The sequence below is a fragment of the Poromitra crassiceps genome, assembly GCF_964638095.1.
Source record: "Poromitra crassiceps genome assembly, chromosome: 2".
NCBI lineage: Eukaryota > Metazoa > Chordata > Actinopteri > Beryciformes > Melamphaidae > Poromitra > Poromitra crassiceps.
Window position 1 is genome coordinate 96306707 of NC_139624.1, and position 19995 is coordinate 96326701.

General features: G+C 45.4%; 1 protein-coding gene across 1 annotated transcript in view; it reads right to left on the reverse strand.

Annotated features, from left to right (window-relative positions):
• osbpl8 (oxysterol binding protein-like 8) overlaps positions 1-19995 on the reverse strand; it is a 275193-nt gene that overhangs the window by 5977 nt on the left and 249221 nt on the right. Inside the window, exons 22-23 of the mRNA XM_083632091.1 lie at positions 7844-7940; positions 3279-3384 (exon numbers count right to left, since the gene is read on the reverse strand). Of these exons, the coding sequence (XP_083488217.1) occupies positions 3279-3384; positions 7844-7940 (203 nt within the window). The remainder of the gene's footprint in view (positions 1-3278; positions 3385-7843; positions 7941-19995) is intronic.

Sequence of the window (19995 nt, forward strand, 5' to 3'; positions counted from 1 at the left end):
AGATAGACCAGAATAGCAGTAAGTAATAAAATACATAAAAGTAATAAGATAAATAAAAGGCGCAGAATAGCAGCTAGCTAGTGTCGAAGGCCAGGGAGAAAAAGTGGGTCTTGAGCAGGGACTTGAAGGCCTCTAGGCTCTGGGCTGATCGGATAGGGAGGGGGAGGGCGCTTCAGAGCCTGGGGGCAGCTGCAGCAAATATTCGATCTCCTCTGGTCTTAATCTTGGTCCTGGGTACCACCAGCAGCAACTGGTCGGCAGACCCTAAGGCTCTGGATGGGGTGTGGTGGACCAGGAGCTCCGCAAGGTACGATGGAGCTAGCCCATTAAGAGCTTTAAAAACAAGGCCAGGTCGAAACCTGGCATAGGGCCGGTGTGCTCAGTAAAGTGCATAACTCTGCCAAGCTGTATTGAGTCATTTGTGTAGTGTGCCTGTGCTGTAGTGTAGCCTATGTGGGTTAATAATCCTGGGTTTAAGCTTCATTAACATGAAGTGCCAGATTTATGGTTAATCTAGTAATATATATTATTTTCACACATAAATGTAGGCTATTGAAATGTAGGCTTATTATGTGGTGTATTCCCAGCCCCCCCCCCCCCCCCCCCCATACGTGTAGGCTAGGTGTATTTTTTACAATGAATTCGTATATCATTAATAATTGGGATTATTGTAAATATTAGGATAGGTGAGATCAGATGACTGCTTACCATGTAAAAGCTTTAATAACACTGGAATTGAGGGCCATAGACTATGGCCCAAAATTCAAATATAACACTATGGCCCATAGTGTTATTAAATATTGTACATGGTATGCAGTCATCTGATGTCCCCTCCCCTAAACGTTACATGTCATGACTTGCTCCTTCCTTGGCAGAGATCTGTGCTCGAGCACATTGCCTCGTGTTTCACTGTAAACGAGTAGGCTATTGTGACAAGCGAACTTTTTCAGTGAAACAAGTTCGCTTGTCACACAATACTCGTTTGACTTATTTGAGGGCATGTATGTTTATCGTTCACGTTCGCTAACCTGTCGGTCTTTAAACTCTTTGAACAGGTCGGGGTGCCTGTCGGCAAGATGTTTAGCCAGGTTCGATGTGTTTGAGCCTTTCGCTTTGGTCGCGTTGAAGCACCTTTTACTTCAGCAGCAACTGCACGGCCAGGCGTAAGTCAGCCAGAATGTACTAGTACGTCATCCGCTTTGTTGCTTTCAAAATAAAACGCTTATTGTAACCTTATTTATTTTGAGTAATGCGTTACAGCCACAGTTTCACGCCATATAACATCACAACGAGTATTTTGATACAAGGTTTGCTGCTTCATTCATTGAAATACCTTTTCTCCTCCAACGTGCATCAATAAGCTATTTACTTTTGTTTAAGTAACATTATTTTGAAAATTTTAACCGGAAGTTTTGCAGCTCTTCCCGAAAAAAGCTGCCTGGAGATATTCTCCCGAATGAGAAGCACGCTTCTTCATAGTGCACGCCCGATAAAACTCATTCAAAACGTTGCACTAGTTTACTGACTACACTGTCGTTTCCCATAACGTTAGTCACAAGAAATGTGGAGAAAGAATCACTTTTTGGGAGACAATCGCATCATGGTGATCACTATTCAGCAACAATGGACATGTATTGGAAATGAAATGCCTTCGCTTGTTTCACAACTTGTCTGCTCCAAAGCGCTACTCCAACCGGAGATACTGTCTAAAGGTAGGCTTTAGGATGATGTTAGCTTAGCGTCACCTAATATCATCACAGTCAGTCCCTCTCCTGACAAAAAAATGCTCCAGGTAGCGCTTTTTCCATGCAAAAATGCAAACGTTATGTGTGAACAGCCCCATACACAGCAGATTACCCCTGCTCAGACATTACCATAGTAATCACACAGCCCGCGCCCCCCGCGCGAGTGCTCGAGCACTCGTTCATAATAGACTATTTAAATTGCTTAAAATGCCCATCCGTAGAAGCCGCTGCCATTTTCGCTGTGTCTGTCCTCCTGTGTGTCGGGAGTCGGCACGGCCACACATGAAGCAGACAGAGTAAGAGAGAGCTTTTTTCACTTTTCACCAGTCACCATTGGTTCAAGGCAACGATGTGTTTATTAGCCAGAGGTGCATTACCGCCACCTACCGGACTGGAAAGACATTTACTCGGCCAGGATCGGTGTTTATTAGCCAGAGGTGCATTACCGCCACCTACCGGACTGGAAAGACATTTACTCGGCCAGGATGGGTGCGCAAATGCAGCGACAGAGTCGAATGTAAGGGCCCTGCTGCATTCTGCACCGGCCCCAACAATCAGTAACAGTTTAAAATCAGTGCGGTAACGGACGGGGAGCCAATGGAGAGAGGCCAGGACAGGTGTGATGTGTTCACGCTTTTTAGTTGTGGTGAGAAAGCGGGCGGCCGCGTTTTGGACCAGCTGGAGTCGATGAAGCAGCGACTGGTCCATGCCGACATAAAGTGCATTGCAGTAGTCTAGCCTAGTGGTGATAAAAGCGTGGATAGCCCTCTCCAGATCCTTCTGGGAGAGGTAGGGTTTGGTCTTCGCTAGCAGACGGAGCTGGAAGAAGCTGGTTTTGACCACGGAGCTAACCTGTTTATCAAATTTAAAATTATTGTCAAAAACCACTCCGAGGTTCCTGACGGAAACATACATGTAATGCAGGGCGTATATATATCTGTCGCAAATACGACGTGGTATAGTTGAGTGACAACCGTAACACGGTTGTACTGTGATGTCCGCTCCAACAAGACTTAGCTTACTTGACATGTACCTTTTCAACAAAAACACATTTATGCCATGACTTTACATAATGTATATTTATGTTGCATCATTTAGTCTGTGCTGTGATGTGCAGGAGCAGCAGGTAGCCTACAAGTTATAAAACTAAGCCTGCCCTGAATGAGCCGAGTGGGGGTGCTTGTTCACTATTGTGAAAGTTATGTGTTTACAACATAAAGATCATGGAAGTGGATGGTATCAGGAATGTCACTGATAGTTAACGTTCTATATTGTACAGGGAGACCATCAGCCCTGCTGAACAGATCTGTATTTGCCTGTAGGTTGAATCGTTTTATTCAGGCTATGATCTGTGGTGCGCTGAATTCTACGCTTAAAAAGGCGTGGTTAAATGGTTAGCGCCGGCTTTTGCGCAGAGGAAAAATTAGGGAATGCGCCTGACCACGCCCACTAATAGTGCTGCGCCCGGCCATAAACGCTAATTTAAGGCCAGGGGGAAGATAGAGCCCCATACCTCTGTCTGGGTCTCCTCACCTGTTAATGTCCTCCTGCGTCTGCTTTATGGATTCAATGGCACTTTGAAGTTCGCTGAGGTCGGCTCCTTTTTTCCTGAGCCGACTGTTGTGCTTGCTTTTGTGTCCTGGAACACAACAGACACGTTTTACATGAGGACAGACTTTTATCTAAAAACACACCCACCTTCAGCCCCAATCACAAAGACCTTTATATACAAAAACACCCGTCTTCAGCCCCAATCAGTCTATTTATCACAGCAAGGGATCAATAGAAAGAGTCTATTTGATGATGTTTGATTGAGTTTTTGTATTTCTCGCCGTTTAGACCAAAGATTCGCGACGAGACTAGTTGAAATTTGCAACTGCTTGCAACGTGCCGGGTCTGCAACATTCTGAAACCTACCAGACGGTGTATCGTTTCCATAGCAACGACTCTGTGTACTTCCATTCTTACTGCTGGCTTCTCAGTTTTTGTCTGATAACGAGGTGTAGGAATAGGACCTACATATAGGACCTATAGGACCTATATGTAGGACCTACATATAGGACCTACATATAGGACCTACATATAGGACCTATAGGACCTACATATAGGACCTACATATAGGACCTACTGTACATATAGGACCTACATATAAGACCTACATATATGACCTACATATAGGACCTACATATAGGACCTACATATAAGACCTACATATAGGACCTACATATAAGACCTACATATAAGACATACATATAGGACCTACATATAAGACCTACATATAGGACCTACATATAAGACCTACATATAGGACCTACATATAAGACCTACATATAGGACCTACATATAAGACCTACATATAAGACCTACATATAGGACCTACATATAGGACCTACATATAAGACCTACATATAGGACCTACATATAGGACCTACATATAGGCGATAAGTGCTGCTATTATCATTCACGCATATGAATTAGTTAAAGGAAATCCACATCACCAAATGTACCCATAAATAGCCTCTGTGGGAAGGATATTATAGAATATTACAAGATACGGCAAGAAACACTAATGAGTGCCAATAGGAATATTATTGGACTATAATAACCTATAGTAATATTAGTGATACCATTGCAGATAGAAAATACCATAAAGTACAACAAGGTCACTAAACTCACCAATGAGTAGGTTACCACAAACAAGCTAACAGTGATTTTTATTTAAGGCTGTCAGACATGGCTGCCATTTCCACAGCTGACAGTTTGTAACTGACCCTCACATGATCAGCTGACAGTTTGTAACTGACCCTCACATGATCAGCTGACTAATGGGGAGAAGCCTGGCTGAAAAGATGCGTCTTGAGAGCTGTTTTGAAAATGGCCAGTGTTGGAGCATTGCGGATCTCGGGGGGGAGAGAGTTCCAGAGGGTTGGAGACGCCACACTAAAGGCTCTGTCGCCGAAGGTCCGCAACCTGGTGCGGGGGATGGAGAGGAGACCCACATCAGCAGATCTTAGGGCCCGGGATGGAGTGTACTGGTGGAGGAGGTCAGACAAATATTGGGGGGCGAGGGCATGGAGGTACTTGTATGTGAGGAGGAGGAGTTTGAAGGAGATGCGGAACTTGACTGGGAGCCAGTGGAGGCGGATGAGGGTGGGGGTGATGTGCTGCCAGGGCTTGGTGTGGGTGAGAACCCTAGCAGCCGAGTTCTGCACATACTGAAGCCTGTCCAGGGCTTTGCTGGGTGCCCCGAACAGGACTCCATTACAATAGTCTAACCGGGAGGTGATGAATGAATGGATGAGGGTCTCAGCCACAGAGTCTGAGAGTGACGGCCGAAGACGGGAAATGTTTTTGAGGTAGAAGAAGGCAGCCTTGGTAACAGATTTGATGTGTGACTGGAATGAGAGAGTGGAATCAAAAATGACACCCAGGTTACGGACTTCGGGAGACGGAGAGATGGAGCAGCCGTCCACGTGGAGGAGGAGATCGCCAACCTTCCGGAGCAGTGCCTTGGGGGCCACAACCATGAGCTCAGTCTTGTTAGTTTTGTTGACATCCAGGTTTTAATGGCGTGGAGGCAGTTGACTAGAGACTGTGGGGGGAGCTGGGTGGATGGTGAGGTGCTGAGATAGATTTGGGTGTCGTCAGCGTAGCAGTGGAAATTGAGACCATAGTGACGTATGATCTGACTGAGGGGGAGCATGTAGATGATGAAAAGTAGGGGACCAAGCACAGAGCCTTGAGGGACACCATGGTTGACTGGGGCCGGGGGGGTAGGATGAGCCGCTGATGCTGACAAACTGAGACCTGGTTGTGAGATATGACTGGAACCATGACAGAGCTGTACCGGTGATGCCAAGGTTGTCAGAGAGGCATTTTAGGAGTTCTGCATGTGGGACTGTATCAAAGGCCGCGGAGAGGTCGAGGAGGATGAGAATACTGATGTGTCCGGAGTCTGCAGCGAGGAGGAGGTCATTAGTGATTTTAATGAGGGCGGTCTCTGTGCTGTGGTGTGCTCGGTAGGCTGACTGGAAAGGTTCATAGAGCTCATGGTTGGACAGATGGTGATGTAGCTGGGCGGCAACTGCTCTTTCCAAGGTTTTACTCAGGAAAGGAAGGTTGGAGATCGGCCGGTAGTTGCTCAGCTCCTCAGAGTCCAGACCAGGCTTTTTGAGGATGGGAGTGATGGAGGCTGTTTTAAAGCAGGAGGGAACTGTTCCAGATGACAGAGAGGAGTTGATGATGTCTGTTATGATGGGGCAGAGGGTGGGAAGGCAGGCCTTGACCAGCACCGTAGGCATAGGGTCAAGAGAGCAGGTGGAAGCTTTGATCAGCTGACAGTTTGTAACTGACCCTCACATGATCAGCTGACAGTTTGTAACTGACCCTCACATGATCAGCTGACAGTTTGTAACTGACCCTCACATGATCAGCTGACAGTTTGTAACTGACCCTCACATGATCAGCTGACAGTTTGTAACTGACCCTCACATGATCAGCTGACAGTTTGTAACTGACCCTCACATGATCAGCTGACAGTTTGTAACTGACCCTCACATGATCAGCTGACAGTTTGTAACTGACCCGCACATGATCAGCTGACTTGGCTGTTGAAACTAAGGCTGCTTTCTCACTGGGAACGATTGCTTTCGTTTGGTTCCACAACCGGGCACGATTGCCCCCCCCTTCCCCGTCTCCGCCGCTGGTCAGCTTGCACATTACAACATTTCGTCCGCGCGTTCACATTCACAAGTGTTCCGTTCTCGGACACGCCAAAGTGTTCCCCAGACCAGCTTTTCAAGTGGATCCTGTCACAGTTCCCCGTTGCTCGCCCAGGCGCGGAACGCAACGGTACGCAGCGTTCACACTCGTCAAACGTTCCGAAACTGGGGTCAATTTGGGGACAACTGTACCGGGGCGCCAGTGAGAAAGCACCCTAAGAGTCTATTCCATTTCAGTGGGAACTAGGGATATCCCAGTTGAGTGACGTCACGCCCAAGTTGTCAACGCTCCATTTAAACAGATAGAAGTTAGACAGTGCTGCGTGTATGACTGATTTAATGAGACACAAAGAAGACAGAAGTGCTAATAAACAGTATTTACTCCAATTTTAACTACTGTTGAAGAGCAGAGCAGCCATCTTGGATTTGTGGGATCCGGGCTGGTGAGGCTCCCTGAGATCGACAGAGAAAATCAGCGGGCAGGTGACGTCATGGCGTTCCTGACCTTTGACCCTTGAATCCCTAGTTCCCAGTACAAATGGAATGGAGCATAAAAGCAGCCCCTGTGACTTGACAAGCTGAATCATAGCCGGCTGGAGTCCAGGTGAGACGGGTGTGTTCAGACCCTACAACTTTTCCCTGCAATCTTCTAAAACGGTTTTGTCTCGTTGTGAATCATTGATGTATACTGGGCTTTAGACTACATGTATGTGTGTGTGTGTGTGTGTGTATAGCTCGCCATGACCGTATTGTAAATATTGTGTCTGATGCAGTCCATAACATCATGCCTGCTAGTGCAGTACTGTATAAGCACAGTAGAGTGGTACCAGAGTGGTTTGGGTCTGCCTGTGATGTCTTTGCTAATATCCCCAATACACCCGACGCTGTTTTGGTTGACACCAGCCATAAGCAGGTGCTGATGCTAGAGGTAGGCTGTGTCTTTGACCTGTACATGGACCAGGCATTCCAAGACAAATATATAAAATACCAACCACTACTCGAGACCATCACGAGCCTAGGTTATACCTGTAGATACAGTGTGCTTATATTTGGAAGCCTGGGACATGTACATAAATGCACCATGAGAGGCCTGCAGATTGCTGGCCTGACAAGAGCAAGAGCCAAACAAACTGTCAAATATTGCTCTGTCTCAGCAATTATTGGCAGTCTAGCAGTGTGGAGAAGGAGGTGCTATGTGTATCCATAAGTGCTCAGTATTAATTGACCCTGATATATTTGTTTCCCTGCTTATGAAATGTAATTTGTGGAACCAAATAAAGTATTTAAAATGTGTGTGTGTGTGTGTGTGTGTGTGTGTGTGTGTGTGTGTGTGTGTGTGTGTGTGTGCGTGCGTGTGCGTGTGTGTGTGTGACTCACGTTCGCTGCCAGAGGAGTCCTGGCGGTCGGGTTCGGGTGAAGAACTCGGGCTTTTAGGCTTGTCGCTCTGTTTGTGTTTCCTCTTCGGCCCCGTTACCTTAAAACACACACACACACACACACGCACGCACACGCACACACGCACACACGCACACACATACACACACACGCACACACACACACGCACACACACACACACACACACACACACACACACACACACACACACACACACACACACACACTAGGTCAACAAAATAGGCCACACACACCAGCTACAAAATAAATGCCAGCATAACCAGTCACACACAGTCGCACACACAAACACGTACCACTACACATCAAAAACACAGCATCAAATGCACACTACTTACTGCAAACGGAGCTATTAAGAAGTGTTAGCTCACATGCAGACACACACACACACACACACACACACACACAACATGCTGGTCGGCGGGAGGTGCAGTACATGACAGCTGTGCAAGGCATGCTGGAGAGCCAGTCAGCCACATCCATTAGAACCAAACACACCCACACGCATGCATGCATGCACACTCCGAAATTAACTTTCTGCACCTGCCAAAGGCTGGTAAACCATAAAGCTATACCTGCTAAGAATATGTTCATAAATGATATTAGTATATTCTTTGTCAGACCTTTCCTTAGAAGACGCAGAGAAACTGACTCACGCGTTGTATTTTCATGGCTAGACTGCAAAGTTCAATGCACTTTATACTGTACACATGCACACACGCACGCACACATGCACGCACGCACGCACGCACGCACGCACACACACACACACACACACACACACACACACACACACACACACACACACACACACACACACACACACACACACACACACACACACACACACACACAACCCACTGACATTCTCCAAAACTCAGCAGCAAGAATTTGAACCAAACCCAGGAAAAGTGATCATATAACAGCAGTTTTAGCATCCCTGCACTGGCTACCTGTAGCCAGTGCAGGGACACCTTTGTATCTTTCAGACTGCCTGTCGGAGTTTGTTCCAAGATCACAGAACGCTGGCCTGTTACATGTGCTAAAAACAAACAGCAAGAAGCATGGTGACGCACCGAGGATTTGGAACATGCTCCCACTACATATCAGATAAGCAACCTCAAATTATTTTATATTGTTGTAACGTCTTTTTCATGGTTTCATGGTTTTGTTTGCTCTTGTTTGAATGTTTTTGCATGTAAAGCACTTTAAGCTGCATATTATGTATGAAAGGTGCTTTACAAGTAAAGTTTATTAACATTATCTTGTCAGGCTTCAAGTTATGAGTTTGTGGCCCAATCACAGTGGTTCAGATCAATCAGCTACAGAGCTAGCACTACATTAGCACTACATTTCTTTGCCTTGTCGCCCGAGGTGCCGGCGCTGCATGGCCACGGGAGCACAGCATGCAGTCAATAACAGCACCCAACCAGCAGGGGGCGCTCAGAGTCGAGTGCACGCCGCGCTCCTGCGGCCCTGTGCGGCACCGGTGCCTCGGAGGCAAGGAAGCCAGAAGCGACAACAACAATGGCGCCTCCTAAAGGCTAGCGTAGATGCTGCTAAAACATCAATTATAGCATGTCTAGCATATGTATATATTTAAGCAATATAGCATGAGAGCAAGTGTGTTGTGATGAATATATCACACTGATAAGCTGTTATCCCACGAGGCCGTTTCCAAGTATAATAATATAATAATAATAATACTATAAGTCCGACTGGCATGGTTTTTCTTTAAGAGTCAGTTGAAACACTACTGTAAGGCGGGACCTCTAGCAAGAAGATAGACGTGCGGGTGATTTGATTGGATCGTTCTGGAGACTGAAGTCGACATTGGCCAATTCTGGCGCTTGCTGAGAGCAAAGCCCGACCAGGGGCCGGTTGCACCAATGGCGGCGATTGAGCCAGAAAGACAGTCTGAATGAAATTGAATGTAACGTTCCCAATTCTATGTATTAACTTCTAAAAAACTAACGGCAACATTTTGGAAGGCTAAGCCATACAACTAGTTAGTTATAATCTAACGTCGTGCTTTCAAAGACAGCGAACTGGCGGTGTTACGACGAACACGGCTCAGTTGACCGCAGTTACGACGATGACGGTCAAAAAGGTCTCCGCGGAGATCTCTGTTACAGGCAGTTAAGACCAGTGTAAGACCAGTTGGTGCAACCGGCCCCAGAGCCGTATGCCGACACCAAGTAACGTACTTTTAGTAAGAGAGTTGCGCCATCATGTGTCCATAATGACTCATTGTACAAAGACTTGAAGGACTAGTGACCCTCCATACAGCAGATCAGGAGAAAGCTGTTTGGCTCGAGCGCAGCGCTACCATTTAGTAAGAGAGTTGCCATGGTAACCAATAACCCATGGCCATGGGTTATTGAACTCGGTTACTGGAATTATACAATGGCTGTGAACCAATCAGATTGCTTGATTTGAGAGAGCCATTTTATAAATGTGTATATATGTAGTTAGCATGTCTAACCATAGTTTTCAAAGTTCCTCAGACTATGGTTTGTTGTTCTCTTTCCTCTTCGTTATGGTTTGTTGATGTGATTGGTTAAAGTTACAGACGGTGAGAGACATCCAGACCGGTATATCAGACCGACCAATAGAGTACCACAGGAATGAGTCTTATGAAACAGCAAAGTTTGTGTTCAGAATCTCCGCAACGAGGACCGCTTTTATGAGTTTTGAAAGTTTTTTATATATTTTTTTTAGAGCAGCTACGAGCAAGATTTTCGATTGTTATTAAACAGTATAATTACAAAATTGATGCATCACATCTTAGCTATAATAGTAGCTGAGACCAAAGCCGTGTGAATCGGAGATTGCTCTCTTAAGTCTGTGTCTGTCTAAACTCGCGTCAACAGGGGGCTCTCTCTCTCTCTCCTTACCGCCGGACCGGATAAACCTGGAAGTGAAACCCGGAAGTGAAACGCAGCTGCCTGCCTACCCCGTTCGCGCTGCCTAGCAACATACCATAAACAAGCAGAACGCCATGCATACTCTCGCGAACATCTCTCGTTATATTCTAACAGGTTTTTTGGAAGTTATTTTGTGGTTATGGCCGAAGTGGCTGCTGCAAACCGTTTCATTTCACTTCCTGATCTGCCCTGGCCACAGAGAGACTAACACTGGCCGATTCACTCGGGGTTCAAGCGAGACTACTCTGCGTTGGTCTCGTCTACTATTAGAGGTAAGATGTGATGCATTGCTATTAAATTTAGACTGTTTAATAACAATCGAAAATCTTGCTCGTAGCTGCTTTAAAGCAGGACTAAACCCCAAAACACATTTTCAACTTTTAACCAATATTGGTGTGTAAAGCATTCTGGTCAAAATCTCCACATTTGAGACTAAACTGCATCATTTCCAGGCAGCAAGAGTGGCCTCTATGGGTTAAAACCTGCTTTTTTGGGGTGGGGGGGGGGCTCTTAATGGCTGATTTGGTTGTCTGTTAGGTCACAGCCAGCTCCCCCCTTTCCCACTCATGTGATCATTTGCTGACGCCAGAGCCATATAATAGAAGAGTTGCAACATCTCCATTCACTCCAGTTTTTTAGTGAGGATTAAGCAGGGCTGTCCGTTTGTGATGTACTTTTGAAAGGGTCAGACGTTTAAAGAATCAAATTGTATATTATCAGCTTTATTTTAGGCATTCAAATGTAGCCCCCTTCCTGGCTAATAGTGCTGGGGCGATGCAAGGCATTGTGGGTAATCTGGTACTGTGGCTAATGGTAGCGGCTAACGTTAGTTACGTTACATGGCAGTAAAATGCCACTGAATGACCAGATTGATATCAAAATTTCAATCGAAATGTGTAGCTCTAGTATAACATTTTTATCGATGCGGACAAACTGTCATGGCGCCATTTCTGGTAAATATTTCCAGTGTGACAGCAGACAAAGAGTATAGTGAGACAAGACTGCTTCTTTCACAACAGTGTGCCTGCATTGAACAAACTAGCGGGTGGAATCTGCTGCCTTTCTTTTTTAAATCAAGCAGCATCCCGTTTTGCCAGAAATCTGGGGGGGTTAGTCCCCCTTTAAACACAATGGGGGGTTAGTCCCCCTTTAAACACAATGGGGGGTTGGTCCCCCTTTAAACACAATGGGGGGTTGGTCCCCCTTTAAACACAATGGGGGGTTGGTCCCCCTTTAAACACAATGGGGGGTTAGTCCCCCTTTAAACACAATGGGGGGTTAGTCCCCCTTTAAACACAATGGGGGGTTGGTCCCCCTTTAAACACAATGGGGGGTTAGTCCCCCTTTAAACACAATGGGGGGTTAGTCCCCCTTTAAACACAATGGGGGGTTAGTCCCCCTTTAAACACAATGGGGGGTTGGTCCCCCTTTAAACACAATGGGGGGTTAGTCCCCCTTTAAACACAATGGGGGGTTAGTCCCCCTTTAAACACAATGGGGGGTTGGTCCCCCTTTAAACACAATGGGGGGTTGGTCCCCCTTTAAACACAATGGGGGGTTAGTCCCCCTTTAAACACAATGGGGGGTTAGTCCCCCTTTAAACACAATGGGGGGTTAGTCCCCCTTTAAACACAATGGGGGGTTGGTCCCCCTTTAAACACAATGGGGGGTTAGTCCCCCTTTAAACACAATGGGGGGTTGGTCCCCCTTTAAACACAATGGGGGGTTAGTCCCCCTTTAAACACAATGGGGGGTTGGTCCCCCTTTAAACACAATGGGGGGTTAGTCCCCCTTTAAACACAATGGGGGGTTGGTCCCCCTTTAAACACAATGGGGGGTTAGTCCCCCTTTAAACACAATGGGGGGTTAGTCCCCCTTTAAACACAATGGGGGGTTGGTCCCCCTTTAAACACAATGGGGGGTTGGTCCCCCTTTAAACACAATGGGGGGTTAGTCCCCCTTTAAACACAATGGGGGGTTAGTCCCCCTTTAAACACAATGGGGGGTTAGTCCCCCTTTAAACACAATGGGGGGTTGGTCCCCCTTTAAACACAATGGGGGGTTAGTCCCCCTTTAAACACAATGGGGGGTTAGTCCCCCTTTAAACACAATGGGGGGTTAGTCCCCCTTTAAACACAATGGGGGGTTGGTCCCCCTTTAAACACAATGGGGGGTTAGTCCCCCTTTAAACACAATGGGGGGTTAGTCCCCCTTTAAACACAATGGGGGGTTGGTCCCCCTTTAAACACAATGGGGGGTTGGTCCCCCTTTAAACACAATGGGGGGTTAGTCCCCCTTTAAACACAATGGGGGGTTGGTCCCCCTTTAAACACAATGGGGGGTTAGTCCCCCTTTAAACACAATGGGGGGTTAGTCCCCCTTTAAACACAATGGGGGGTTAGTCCCCCTTTAAACACAATGGGGGGTTAGTCCCCCTTTAAACACAATGGGGGGTTAGTCCCTCTTTAAACACAATGGGGGGTTAGTCCCCCTTTAAACACAATGGGGGGTTAGTCCCCCTTTAAACACAATGGGGGGTTAGTCCCCCTTTAAACACAATGGGGGGTTAGTCCCCCTTTAAACACAATGGGGGAATGGGGGGTTAGTCCCTCTTTAAACACAATGGGAGGTTAGTCCCCCTTTAAACACAATGGGGGGTTAGTCCCCCTTTAAACACAATGGGGGGTTAGTCCCCCTTTAAACACAATGGGGGGTTAGTCCCTCTTTAAACACAATGGGGGGTTAGTCCCCCTTTAAACACAATGGGGGGTTAGTCCCCCTTTAAACACAATGGGGGGTTAGTCCCCCTTTAAACACAATGGGGGGTTAGTCCCTCTTTAAACACAATGGGGGGTTAGTCCCCCTTTAAACACAATGGGGGGTTAGTCCCCCTTTAAACACAATGGGGGGTTAGTCCCCCTTTAAACACAATGGGGGGTTAGTCCCCCTTTAAACACAATGAGGGGTTATACCCCCTTTAAACACAATGGGGGGTTAGTCCCCCTTTAAACACAATGGGGGGTTAGTCCCCCTTTAAACACAATGGGGGGTTATACCCCCTTTAAATACAATGGGGGGTTAGTCCCTCTTTAAACACAATGGGGGGTTAGTCCCCCGTTAGTCCCTCTTTAAACACAATGGGGGTTAGTCCCCCGTTAGTCCCTCTTTAACACAATGGGGGGTTGGTCCCCCTTTAAACACAATGGGGGGTTAGTCCCCCGTAAGTCCCTCTTTAACACAATGGGGGGTTGGTCCCCCTTTAAACACAATGGGGGGTTAGTCCCCCTTTAAACACAATGGGGGGTTAGTCCCCCGTTAGTCCGTCTTTAAACACAATGGGGGTTGGTCCCCCTTTAAACACAATGGGGGGTTAGTCCCCCGTTAGTTCCTCTTTAAACACAATGGGGGTTAGTCCCCCTTTAAACACAATGGGGGGTTAGTCCCCTTTAAATACAATGGGGGGTTAGTCCCTCTTTAAACACAATGGGGGGTTAGTCCCCCTTTAAACACAATGGGGGGTTATACCCCCTTTAAATACAATGGGGGGTTAGTCCCTCTTTAAACGCAATGGGGGGTTAGTCCCCCTTTAAATACAATGGGGGGTTAGTCCCCCTTTAAATACAATGGGGGGTTAGTCCCCCTTTAAACACAATGGGGGGTTAGTCCCCCTTTAAACACAATGGGGGGTTAGTCCCTCTTTAAACACAATGGGGGGTTAGTCCCCCTTTAAACACAATGGGGGGTTAGTCCCTCTTTAAACACAATGGGGGGTTAGTCCCCCTTTAAACACAATGGGGGGTTAGTCCCCCTTTAAACACAATGGGGGGTTATACCCCCTTTAAATACAATTGGGGTTAGTCCCTCTTTAAACACAATGGGGGGTTAGTCCCTCTTTAAACACAATGGGGGGTTAGTCCCCCTTTAAATACAATGGGGGGTTAGTCCCTCTTTAAACACAATGGGGGGTTAGTCCCTCTTTAAACACAATGGGGGGTTAGTCCCCTTTAAATACAATGGGGGGTTAGTCCCTCTTTAAACACAATGGGGGGTTAGTCCCCCTTTAAACACAATGGGGGGTTAGTCCCCCTTTAAATACAATGGGGGGTTAGTCCCTCTTTAAACACAATGGGGGGTTAGTCCCCTTTAAATACAATGGGGGGTTAGTCCCTCTTTAAACACAATGGGGGGTTAGTCCCCCTTTAAACACAATGGGGGGTTAGTCCCCCTTTAAATACAATGGGGGGTTAGTCCCTCTTTAAACACAATGGGGGGTTAGTCCCCTTTAAATACAATGGGGGGTTAGTCCCTCTTTAAACACAATGGGGGGTTAGTCCCCCTTTAAACACAATGGGGGGTTAGTCCCCCTTTAAATACAATGGGGGGTTAGTCCCTCTTTAAACACAATGGGGGGTTAGTCCCCTTTAAATACAATGGGGGGTTAGTCCCTCTTTAAACACAATGGGGGGTTAGTCCCCTTTAAATACAATGGGGGGTTAGTCCCTCTTTAAACACAATGGGGGGTTAGTCCCCCTTTAAACACAATGGGGGGTTAGTCCCCCTTTAAATACAATGGGGGGTTAGTCCCTCTTTAAACACAATGGGGGGTTAGTCCCCTTTAAATACAATGGGGGGTTAGTCCCTCTTTAAACACAATGGGGGGTTAGTCCCCCTTTAAACACAATGGGGGGTTAGTCCCCCTTTAAACACAATGGGGGGTTAGTCCCCCTTTAAACACAATGGGGGGTTAGTCCCTCTTTAAACACAATGGGGGGTTAGTCCCTCTTTAAACACAATGGGGGGTTAGTCCCCCTTTAAACACAATGGGGGGTTAGTCCCTCTTTAAACACAATGGGGGGTTAGTCCCCCTTTAAACACAATGGGGGGTTAGTCCCCCTTTAAACACCATTTTCAGAAAACGCTTCAAAAGTCATGAAAGCGGTTAGTGTTGTCACGGTTTTCGGTACTTCGGTACTTAGTCGGTACTACATTGTTTTCGGTACTTCGGTACCTGTTTTGTATTTTTATTTTTATTCAATAAACAATACTTGAGGGCTACATGCCACTGGTGTTGCACTGTCTGTACTCACTGCCATACAGAGTTGAATGTAAGAAGTAAGCAGAAGCACATTGTTTTGTTTTATAGTTGAAGGCTACATGCCATTTGTTCATTGGAAATGGTTGCATACTTTAATAAAGGAGAATATGTTGAAGAAATATCAGTCTGTTTTTTTTACCGTGGTACCGAAATTGGTACCGAGTATCGTGGAACTTCACTAGTACCGGTACCGGCTACTGAATTATTGGTACCGTGACATCACTAAAAGCGGTCCTCGTTTGTGAAGATTATCTTGCTGAACCCCAGACCTTATTTCATGCATTTAACCAAAATTCCCATACAAAAATCCCATTGCCTTTTCCCCATAGGAACCAGCATGGCAGCCATTTCTGTGTAAGCCTACAAAAATACATCATACCTGCAGTACTCTATAGACCGAGATATCAGGGCTCTGATTCAAATGTTAGTATCAGTTTACTGGTGTGACTTAATAGCCCCGCTTTTAGTGTGACAGGTGACACACGACAAACTTTAATGGCACTTGGCGGGTGTTAATTTCAGATGCAGAAACACACTCGCAACACACAGACACACACTCACAACACACAGACACACACTCACAACACACAGACACACACTCACAACACACAGAAACACACTCACAACACACAGACACACACTCACAACACACAGACACACACTCGCAACACACAGACACACACTCGCAACACACAGACACACACTCACAACACACAGACACACACTCACAACTAGGGATGGGCATTTCTAGCAAAAACACTATTCGAAATTCGCTGGCCAAATTCGAATTTAATTCGAATTTCGAAAAAAAAAAAAAAAATGTAAAAAAAAAAAAAAAAAAAAATTTTTTTTTTTTTTTTTTTTGTGAGTGAAATGTTGCATTGTCTCCCCTGATTCTAAGTCTACGACTTTATTAATTAATATAAAAAGCTTCTGCTGTGGATTTTTAGCTCAAACAAGCATTGCACCACTGAAGTAAAGAACATGTTACATGACATTGACATTTTCGAAAATAAAAAACAGTTTTGACAATCATGAGTGGTTCATTAAATATTTAGTAGGCTCAGGTCTGAGTGCCAAAGGGGTGCCAAAGTCACCCCCTCTCCCTCTTCATGGGATTTCATCCGCCATTCATTTTTCCATAAACCTTGCTTAAAATGCTTATAAAAATTGTTCTACTTGCTCAAACCAAGCGATTTCTTAGAATCAGGGGAGACAATGCAACATTTCACTAAAAAAAAAAAAAAAAAAAAAAAATTTTTTTTTTTTTTTTTTTTCGAATTTCGAATTTCAATAATAAAAGTCGACCTTGATAATAACAACGATTATTCGAAAATTCGAAATTCGATGCCCATCCCTACTCACAACACACAGACACACACTCACAACACACAGACACACACTCGCAACACACAGACACACACTCACAACACACAGACACACACTCACAACACACAGACACACACTCTCAACACACAGACACACACTCACAACACACAGAAACACACTCACAACACACAGACACACACTCGCAACACACAGACACACACTCACAACACACAGACACACACTCACAACACACAGACACACACTCACAACACACAGACACACACTCGCAACACACAGACACACACTCACAACACACAGACACACACTCACAACACACAGACACACACTCACAACACACAGACACACACTCACAACTAGGGATGGGCATTTCTAGCAAAAACACTATTCGAAATTCGCTGGCCAAATTCGAATTTAATTCGAATTTCGAAAAAAAAAAAAAAAATGTAAAAAAAAAAAAAAAAAAAAATTTTTTTTTTTTTTTTTTTTGTGAGTGAAATGTTGCATTGTCTCCCCTGATTCTAAGTCTACGACTTTATTAATTAATATAAAAAGCTTCTGCTGTGGATTTTTAGCTCAAACAAGCATTGCACCACTGAAGTAAAGAACATGTTACATGACATTGACATTTTCGAAAATAAAAAACAGTTTTGACAATCATGAGTGGTTCATTAAATATTTAGTAGGCTCAGGTCTGAGTGCCAAAGGGGTGCCAAAGTCACCCCCTCTCCCTCTTCATGGGATTTCATCCGCCATTCATTTTTCCATAAACCTTGCTTAAAATGCTTATAAAAATTGTTCTACTTGCTCAAACCAAGCGATTTCTTAGAATCAGGGGAGACAATGCAACATTTCACTAAAAAAAAATAAAAAATTTTTTTTTTTTTTTTTTTTTTTTTTTCGAATTTCGAATTTCAATAATAAAAGTCGACCTTGATAATAACAACGATTATTCGAAAATTCGAAATTCGATGCCCATCCCTACTCACAACACACAGACACACACTCACAACACACAGACACACACTCGCAACACACAGACACACACTCACAACACACAGACACACACTCACAACACACAGACACACACTCTCAACACACAGACACACACTCACAACACACAGAAACACACTCACAACACACAGACACACACTCGCAACACACAGACACACACTCACAACACACAGACACACACTCACAACACACAGACACACACTCACAACACAGAGACACACACTCGCAACACACAGACACACACTCACAACACACAGACACACACTCACAACACACAGACACACACTCGCAACACACAGACACACACTCACAACACACAGACACACACTCACAACACGCAGAAACACACTCACAACACGCAGAAACACACTCACAACACACAGACACACACTCGCAACACAGAGGCCACAGACAGCCGCAGCCTTCAGCTAGTCGACAAGCTGTATGATGTGGAGCTCATTACACAGCACACAGACAGACAGACAGACAGACAGACAGACAGACAGGCAGACAGACAGACAGACAGACAGACAGACAGACAGGCAGACAGACAGGCAGACAGACAGACAGGCAGACAGACAGACAGACAGACAGACAGGCAGACAGACAGACAGACAGGCAGACAGACAGGCAGACAGACAGACAGGCAGACAGACAGACAGACAGACAGGCGGGGGAGGAGCCAGGCGGCGGTGATGGCTGTGATTGGTCGGTTGATGTGATGAATGCCTCTTTCTGTCTTTGTATGGGAGCAGAGTTCACGACACGTCAAAGTGCACGACGTCCAAAAACATTGATGTTGCCTGGACACAAGCTAATGACACTCCACAGCTCCGTGTTTCCTTGCTTTTTGGTGAACACCCTTAGCTTGTAGAACATGACATAAGGCCTCAAAATGGTCCACTTATCAATTATTATTACCATTTCAATTAATATTTCACATTTGAAATACCTTCTTACCGTCAACAAATCCTATGAAAATGAATGTTTGCTCTAGTCTACTCCCGTTACTTTCTGACTCCCCGTGTACTGTTTTTAGCCGTCAAGCCGGAAGTCATTGGCTCCAATTGTAAGCTAAAAACCTTGAAATACAGTTCACAAAAACCTGGTTTATATGTTAAAAATCACTAACTGTTACCATGAAAAGTCAGATTACTCATCATTACCAAATCAAATTCAAATGGGAATGGGTACTACGGGAATGACTTTCCTGAGATCACAAGCATGTTTACGGCTGGCTTATAGACCGAGTCATCGTGACGTTGCGTTAACAACAACACATACTTCCAGGTAGACACCTGCCAATTGATTTGAATTGTGGCGATATCACAAACTTGTTTATTGTTTATTTCTGTTGTCATTTTCAGCCGTCATTATTATAACATTAAAGATATAAACCCTCATTAAACACGGTGGTCAAACCCATCTGATGTTTGGTTGTGCTTATTTTATGTACTGTGTTGATAAACCAAATCTACCCAGCAGTGACATCTCACCGCTGGTCGGACCAGCTGCCAGTTTTGCATGAACTCCAGCTGTAAGTGTTTGTATTCTGTGGCCAAACAGGTAAATTAGGTCTCTAAACTAAAACCTGGATGTTTTATAAACCTGCATGTTTATTAAAATATGACTGGAGGGCGGTTTTAAGTCTCGTCCTACAAGGAATTAATGTTTGCTAATAACAACATTAAATTGAGTGCAGGATCATGTAGGCTACAAAGCTGTAGCTCTTA